At 51.2% G+C, this 8,509-nt stretch overlaps 1 protein-coding gene across 2 annotated transcripts; it reads right to left on the minus strand.

Moving 5' to 3' along the window:
- Window positions 1-248: 248 nt before the first annotated feature.
- On the minus strand, window positions 249-7,881 carry OSR2 (odd-skipped related transciption factor 2). Of its 2 annotated transcripts, none has more exons than XM_004431204.3 (4): window positions 7,565-7,881; window positions 2,685-3,453; window positions 1,536-1,635; window positions 249-691 (listed from the first exon to the last, which is right to left on the minus strand). In XM_004431204.3, exons 2-4 carry the CDS (start codon window positions 3,338-3,340, stop codon window positions 617-619), a joined length of 831 nt encoding a protein of 276 aa, XP_004431261.1. In that variant the 5' UTR covers window positions 3,341-3,453; window positions 7,565-7,881; the 3' UTR covers window positions 249-616. The 2 variants fall into 2 exon arrangements, with proteins under 2 accessions (XP_004431261.1, XP_004431260.1); XM_004431203.3 differs by having other exon boundaries at window positions 249-773.
- Between the last annotated feature and the right edge of the window lie 628 nt (window positions 7,882-8,509).

Below are 8,509 nucleotides of genomic sequence, written 5' to 3' on the forward strand. Positions count from 1 at the left end.
TTAATATCTTCAAAAAACAAAAAGACAGTTCAGTCATCCAATTCAAAAATGCCACTGTACAAAAAGGGAAGAGCTGAAGTGAGAAGTCTTATTTTAAAAACCTAGGGATAAAGAATACCCTTCCATATTGAATATTTTAGAGACATCCCACTCTTCTAGATTCCAGAGGACAAAGAGAAGTTAAATAGCAAGACACTTTTGCAGAAGTGTTGAAACAGACAAGAAAAAGTTTTATTTTGAAAATACAGTCTTTAAAGATAAACTTGGCTTCCATTTTCCATATCTAGGTGCATCCCACAAGATACAAAAACAAACAAAACAAAGACCCACGACATTATGTACAGAGCTCTAAAATGAGCTGTGAATATCTACAAGAAATTAGCATATGCTCTTTGTGAAGGGATGTACTGGTGTGTCTTTCTACAGTTCTCAGTCCTGGAGAGGAGTTAACTCCTTGGAGCTGCAGGTGCGGCTGCAGCGGGGGAAGAGCTGGGGTCAGTGAAGGGCTGGGGGTAGGACCCCGGGTGGGAGGCGTGGAGAGGTGTCTGGGGAGGGGAGCAGCGGCGGCACGGGACAGATCCTGGGCTTCTCTAGAAGTCCTGCCGAGGGGTGTGAGTCAGGCTGTGCCGCCGCAGATCACAGTTTCGCCTGAACACTTTGCCGCACTGCTCGCAGCTGTAGGGCTTGATGTCTGTATGGGTGAGAAGGTGAGTTTTCAGATTACTTCTCTGATTAAAGGTTCTTCCACATGTGGGACATTTGTGTGGAGATTCCTGTTCAGATGTGAAGCAAGCAAAGGATTAATCCTTCACACTACCACTGCACCCTTCTCAATAGTTTCTGTCTTATCGGTATCACAAGCGTTAACATAACACGCGCGCGACAACAAAAGAGGGGACTTGCAGGAACAAATCTGTGCTGCTAATCCTCCAATCATGAAAACACACGCGCAGGCACACACAGAGGCCCGATTACACTGATAGCAGCCGGTGGCCACCGTGGTGGGCTTTGTGATTTCCAGCTCTTTACATTTCATCACCATGTCATCGGCAGGAAAAGGAGGAAGGAAAAACTCTAATCCTCTCTTAAGGAACGACATTCTCCCGGGTAATAAGGCTCCTCTTTGCTGGAAAATTAAACTATTCCTCAATGTTCTGAAAACTACAAATTATGAGGCCCCTGGGAGAGAGAGCGTATGGGATTTCACCATGCCTCCATTATCAAAATTACCTTTATTTCCTCCCAAACACGAAAGCTTTAAATGCAGGGCAGATCGGATGAAAAAAATAATAATTCTAAAATTAGGATTTAGAATAAAGAGAGTGGCCTGTTCTTTAAGAAAAATATAAAAATGTTTATGTTAAATAAGATTAATTTTATGTATGAAAAAAACTCAAGAGGGCTGCTTTCCTCACCTACAAAACTAATCTAAATAAAGCCTTTTAAGAAAAGACCCTGCCATTGAACAACTTTAGTACAGAAAAAATGATAAAAACAGAACCAGAAACTGTTTTTAAACAAGAAAACAAACTCACCTGCATATGTAAAGTTTTGTGAACTGCTAGAGTTCTAGACTGACAAAATCCTTTCCCGCACTCCTGGCATTTGAAAGGTTTTTCTTTGGAATGGATATACCTGAAAATCAATACAAGGTTTCACTGAAATGGCTTTACCACCACGGTGAGGAGTTTCTTTTAACAATTAGTCAAAATGAAGTCGTGAAAGGACAAAAGAAACAGGATTCGCATTATTTATGATTTTAGATTGTATTTTTTTTTCCTGTGTAATTCTGTTTATGGTTAACCTCAAGTAAGACTCTTCAAAACATTCGCCGGACCCAGGCTTGATCTACACTTGATCGCCCTCTGTGGCGTATTCTGGAGCTCGAAATCGTTCCGAATGAGCCCTTCTTGGCCTCTACGGTTTTCTCTGGGATTTAAACTGGCCAAATCAGAATGCAAGGCAAGGCCGAGTTTAGGGGGGCTGATTTTAGCGAACTCCTTAACAGCCGCGGAGGATCGGTACCGAAGGCCCACCTTGGGGAACAGAAAGTAGAATCCGGGGAGAAAATACCGCCCACCCCCTGGGAAGTTTTTACTGGATGAAAACACTCACGTTACATTATTTCTTCCATTGTCGTTTATAAATGCAGAGTTTAAGGTCATGGAGGGGAGGTGGGGAGTTGTTTCTAAATTCAGTGATCTCAAGACCCTAACAAATAAGTCGAAAACAAATGTTGCCGTGGCAGCCTCTGGGGCGCACCTGGGGGTGGGGGAATAGGGGAGGGAGGGAACCCAGTGGGACGGCCCAAGTAGATTTCCAGAAACCGTGTAAGGGCAGCCAGGACCGGGACCCACCGTGGGAAGGTCTTCGGGGTCCCTCGTCTTTACCTGCGCAACCCCCCAACGGCGACCCGGAGGAAACTAGGAAACAGATCCCAGGACCGAGGCCAACCCACCAGATTTTAACTGCCTAGGGATGGAGAAAGGCCTTCCCGTATCCCAAACAAGAACGCAGCAGGAAAAAGGTAAATGTTGCGGGTTAGCTGTAGATGGCTGGGAGGGCCTCTGGGGATATATTCTAGGTCAGAGGAGAATTTAGTGACACTGGGAATGTCCACCAGGACTCGGTATTCTGGACAAATTCGCCTTTCTTCCTCGGGGCAACCTCCTTCCCCACCTCACCTGTGATCCCGCAGGTGATCTTGCCTCCGGAAGGCCTTGTGGCAGATGTCACACGTGTATGGCCTCTCGTCCGTGTGGGTCCTCTCATGGATGAGCAAGTTGTAAGATTTGGTAAAGTGTCTGCCGCAAAACTTGCAGATAAACTCTTTTTTCGTTTTGGAGGGCAACCTCCCTCGGGAGGGCTTTCTGTCCGGAGTCAATTTACTGAGGCCCGAGATGGGGCTACCCAGCCCCGAGCTCAGCTTGGTCAGATCTCCCATCTTAGGGGGGTCCTCTTGCGTGGCGGCCACGGCCAAGTTGGCAAAGTCAAAACGGGGCCGGTCCTTGTGCAGGGCCGGGAGGACGTGGGCAATGGCTCCCTGCTTGGGGTGGAAGAGGTGGGTGGTGAAGGGCAGAGCCGGGAAAGGGAAGCGCGCGTCTACTAGGCCCTGCGCCGCCGCCATCTCAGTGATGGTGGAGCGGGTGATCTCGTGTACGTTGGGGTACCCCAGCGTCCAGTGGTTCATGTGCATGGTCTGCACGGCGCTGAGACCGTACAGGCCCTGCAGGTGGTCCACCGCGGCGGGGAAGGTGTTCACGGCCTGCAGGAAGGAGTAATTGGTGAGCTGCAGCGACGGGTGGAGCGGGATGGGCGCTGGCAGAGCCTTGCTCCCCATTTTCCGGGGTGCTGGGGGGCGGAGGGAGCCGCCCCTTTCTTCCAGGACTCAGAGGCGGGTGGGCGTGGGGCTCCGGCGAAAACCCAGAGTGACAACAGCACGCAGAGAGAACCCTAAAAATGGCAGAAGGAGAGAGGGAGAGTCGTGACTATTATTCAAGCCGGCTCGGTCTGCCCTTTGGCGCCGGTGCAGGGTTAGCTCACCTTCCTTCTAAGTCCTTCTCCCCACTCTGCTCCAAAAGGAGTGGTGAGGGAACCTCGTAGCGCCTGCCCAGCGAGTCCGCACCGAGATTGGCCCTGGGCCAAGGTGTCAGGCAGGGCAGGAAGTGGTCCCCTGGCGAGCGCGGCGCCCCGGCGGCTCTTCTGGGCGCCCACGGAAAGGTCGGATTCCGGGCACGCACGGAGCGGAAGACCCGGGCCCGGGGAGGAAAAAAAGCGGGCAGGGGGCTCCAGTTCAGGCAGCACCCAGTCCAGCCCACCCACCCACACCCTGTCCGGCGGAGCTCGATCAACCGCAACGGCCCGCGACGCCAGCGCCCACAGGCTGGGGACCGCGCCTCTACAGCCGCGGCGCCTCCGAGCTCCCTGGGAATGTCGAGTTGTGGGTCCGACCCGGGGCTCCGGGACCTGGCTCAACCCCGTGCGACGGCTCCTCACGCTGCGTTCCGTGCCGGCTGCCCTGCCCGGCAGCCGCCTTTCCCGCGCTTACCCCGGCCGCGGCCGGGGTGCCAGAGCGCAGCTGGGGCGCGCTTCGTGCTCCTGGACCGAAGGCCCTCGGAGGGGCCCGCCTCGCCCCGCGCTGACCTCGGAGGTTTTCTTTTTCCTTCCTCTGCCTCAGTCCCATTTATCAGCGGTGACGGGCCGCAGGAAAGTGACACCTCGGGGGCCGAGTTCGGCCTGGAATCGCTCCCTCCTCCTTCCCAGGGGCCATCCCCTCCCACCCCCCACCAAGATCCCTTCCAGATGGTTCAGGCTCCCGGGGAGGTGGATGGTGGGGGGTGGAAGGAGAACGTCCCTGAGGCCAGAAGCCCTTCTCCCAGACTGAGTGCCAAGCTCTCTGGAGGCCCAAGAGGCTTCCTGACCTGGCACCAGGAGCGGCTCCTACACTGGGGAGGCCCCAGCAGAAGAGGAGAGGAGAGGAGAGAGGACTTCCTGGGGAGAGAAAGGGAAGGAGCAGCAGGGGAGCCACAGCGGTACGGTGCGACTCAGCCTGTACGGTGCAGCCCAGCCGGTCTGGAGGAAGCCTGTTTATCCGCCTGCAGATGTGTGCGGCGGCGCTTCTGCCACTGGGAAGCCCGGCCCCGGGTCTGCAGCCTGGGCCTAAGCAAGGCTCACGCACTCTCCTCTCCACGCGCCCCCAATGGCAACACAGGTCTGCTTTCAGACCCAGGTTCCCCGGGGCACCTGACGTGCATTAGAGTGCATTCAGAGTGGGCCCACCTTCTCCCACAGCCAGCCCCTTTTTAGCAGGGGTTCTGCCAGCTCGGCAGGCCTGGGCCTTGCCTCTGAGGGCGGCTCCCCCAAGTGCGAGACTCACAGCTAAGCGCTTTCCCTGGAGAGAGGCAGACAGCGAGCCTGAGCCATCAACCTTAACGCCTGGCTTTTGAACTCAGCAGGAAAGTGGGCGAGTTTGTCCAGCCTTCCCTCCACACCCACCCTTTTCTGCACCTGAATTTTCTTCTCTAGTGTGTTGTGAAGTGTCGCCAGTGGCTCTATCTGAGGGCAGACTTAAGGGCCTGCTCTAATGACACAGCACTCTGGCAAGGCAGAATCTGGCTGCCTCCGTGAGGCCCACACCTTCCCTCCCTCCTCCTCTGTTTGGAACGACTGGGAGACAGGGATTTATTAATGAACCGCTTCTGCCTAGTGGTATGCGGTCTGGGAGTTCAGGCCGGGAGTTAATGAGAGGTGTGTTAACAGTCAGAGGGTCTCAGTCAGACCATTCAACCGAAACTGTAAACCTCCATTAGTAATAAACTTTCCCACCACAAATCACTGCTCATTTTTGTTCAGTGGCAACCCTCAAGCCCTCTCCTAAAGAGGTAGGAAAAAAGGATTCTACTAACATCCCTGGTAATCTATCTGATTATTTCCTCTTCCATTAAAAATAATAAATTACACCTTTATTTCCTTCTTTTTTGCATAATGAGGATTTTCCAGAGACTCAAAATATTATTTTTCCCCTAGTGTTAAAAAGCAGCCTCCCCCATAGAGAGGAAACCGAAATTACTATTTGGGTGTATTCCCAGACTAGATTTCTTAGAAATAAATACAGGAGGCAAAGTACAACTCCCACCATGTTCTGTGTATGTATATGTGTGAGTGTGTGGGTGGTGGTGGGGGTGTTGTCAGTTGAAGGAATACCACGACCTGTGATTTCGATTCCAAATGCACAAAGTGAACTCTGCCATAAAGGTTACACATTAATTCTGCCAGCAAGAAAGTTGAGTGCCATCTTCCTTCCTTTTTCTCCCAATGGTTTATAACACAAAAATTAACCACTCTATTATAATTCAGTTTCATGATGGCACAGAAGTGCTATTTCATAGTATGTATTCGTTTTAATTTGCAGGACAGATAGTTTCTTCACAGAGGAAAAGGAAACCATTGGTGACTTCTGAAATGCTTTTACAAACACAACTACCCTAAATACCCACCAAACACTTTTGCCATAAATAATAAGGGAGTTTAGATTTCCACTCTCCTGCTGAGTTGCTGGAAATATATGTCAGAAGATATTTCAAGTCAATGCAGAGATCTAAAGTACTTTCGTTTTGTCTCGAGTTGAGCATGTAGTTCTCACACTCAGTTTCAGGCAATAAGAGCCATCATCATTGTCTGTCATTTCTCCACCATCCTGTTTCGGACCATTGGTTACTTTTAATTTTGCAAAGAAAGAAACTTAAACTAATGAAAAGACATAAACATTTCGGTGGAGCAGACACTAGTTTTCTTTCATCACTCTTCTTCACAGGAATTGCCAGGCATGTACAGAAGTTTTGTAAAATTTAGTTCACTAGCTGTCAACAAGCGAGATGTGTACATACTAATTTCAGTTAAGTGAAGCTTTCAAAACATTGGAGAAAAAAAGGTACATGGTAATTTGATAAGGAATCTTGCTCTTTGGTAATGGTGTTATTACACTGAATTATCTAAAAATAATATACAATCAGGGATCATCTGCTAAAACCTGTGCTAGTGTCTGAGAGAAATGACTGATGGATGGATGGATATGCTCGCTGAATTTCAGCTCAAGCCACAATGGAATTTTACATAAATCAGAGAGCTATAGTCCAAGCGGATCTAAGGAGATCATTTTAAAAAATAAATAAAAATGGCCAGACTGGATCAGGTGAACAGAGAAAACCGCCGCGAAGTTCCTGCCCCTTCGCAGCGCCTCGCCTTCCCCAGGAGTTAATTAAATTAAGATGCCTTCCGCATAATCTGGGTTCTGTTTCTCTCTGCTCCCTCGCTCCCCCTGCGTGAGTAATTTTCTTGTTCTGCTCAGGACTGCAGTTTGTTTAGCAGAGAAGGTAGCTGTCTGCGCCGTCTACCTCCGGGAAACGCCAGCCCTCTTTTGTTCTCTGCTAACAGGTAGGGAAACAGATCCAGCGCTCCCTCTACAAACACCTTTTTCTCCCTCCTTGTTCCTAAAACCGCAACTCCTTTCTCTGTCGCTATTTCTCGAGAGTCCAACTGTTTAAACCCCGGGGGAATTTACCTTCTGCCCCTCCTCCAGGACTAGAGGGTGGGAGGAAAATCAAAAGGCCAGCACAAAGTTGGAGAATTACCTAGGAGTGAACTAGTATTTCCCTCTTGAAACGCGCTCGCTAGGCAGGCACTGTGTCCCGGCCCGTCCGCACTGCGCTGCCGCGGCTACCCCCGGACGGGTGGACCATGAATACTGTGGCAGGGTCAGAAACACCAGGGGGTTGTGGGGTTTTATCTCAGCGTACGTCGATCAGCTGAATGCTTAGATTAAATGTTGAAAACAAAACTAAAAACAGTACATAAAAGTGTGTATCGTTGGGTGGTGAGCTGGGAGTGGCGTGCCTGGGATCCGATAAAGTGAGAAACACAATGCCCCGGCATTGCATCCATATGATTTCTTTTCACAATTTCTGGACTTGTGGAAGGCCGGACTGAGAATCTGAGCGCCCCCTGAAGCCCCTGCACCCTTCCTTCCTTAGAGCGGCTGCAGCCCCTACCCAGAGCAGACACTCACCTCCTGCAGAAAGGTCTGCCTGGGCAGCGCCTCTCAGACCCTGTCCAGGCAGTGAGGCGCACAGCTTGGAAAGGTCATTGGATCCACGCCGGGCAAACTTTTTCCGCGCGGAGTCCCGGGAGCTGCGGACATGATCCGGAGGACGACGAGCAGCAAAAATGGGAGCGGATCCTCGCCTTCGTCTGAGTCCGTGGACGTGGATTGTGTAACGACCCGGAGTGCTTGGAGCCGGCGCTCAGCGATCGCCCGGAACTCCACGCCTCCACAAGACTCTGGCCGCCGAATCGGAGTGAGATCGGAGCCTGCAGCCTCGCAGGGCCATCACCCTCCAGCAGCGAGCGCGCCGAGCTCCGTCCCCGCCCGCGTCCCTCCCCAGGCTGCTCGCGGCCGGGAGTCCACGGCTTTAGTAGCGGCCCCGCCTCCCCTTCGGGCGGGCGTCCAGCCGCTGAGCAGGGCCCTCTGCGCCCTGGCTCCGCCTCCGCGCCCGGCGCGCGCTAATGGTCCACTCTGTTTACTTGTGTTTGGATAGCAACTGAGTCTTAAAGGCACAGGTTTGCTCGAGGTTTCCCTGTTACAGAGACAGCCGAAGTTGACTCACTTCAAAACTCACACACAAACACAAGGCCCACCCCCTTCCTTCTCGATGCCACTTTTCCTTATACTGTTAGAAACTGAGCAACTGGTTCTCTGCCTCTCGAAGACCCCTCAGAGAAACCCAAAGGGCATTTTGTCGTTTTACTTGGCACGCTCGGCGAGTTAATTTCCACACTTAACATAACCATCTTCTTCTAAGGGTAAAATCAATCAGTTCTAGATTGTATTCTCCAGCATATATCACCCTTTTTAAAGGCAGTTTTGTACATACTTTTGGTCCTATTATAACTATATGTGTAGTCTGCTTTCGCCTGTTTTCAAATGGAAGTTTGTTAATAGAGGTGACAATTG

This window comes from Ceratotherium simum, chromosome 23, assembly GCF_057802395.1.
Source record: "Ceratotherium simum simum isolate JZ-2026a chromosome 23, ASM5780239v1, whole genome shotgun sequence".
NCBI lineage: Eukaryota > Metazoa > Chordata > Mammalia > Perissodactyla > Rhinocerotidae > Ceratotherium > Ceratotherium simum.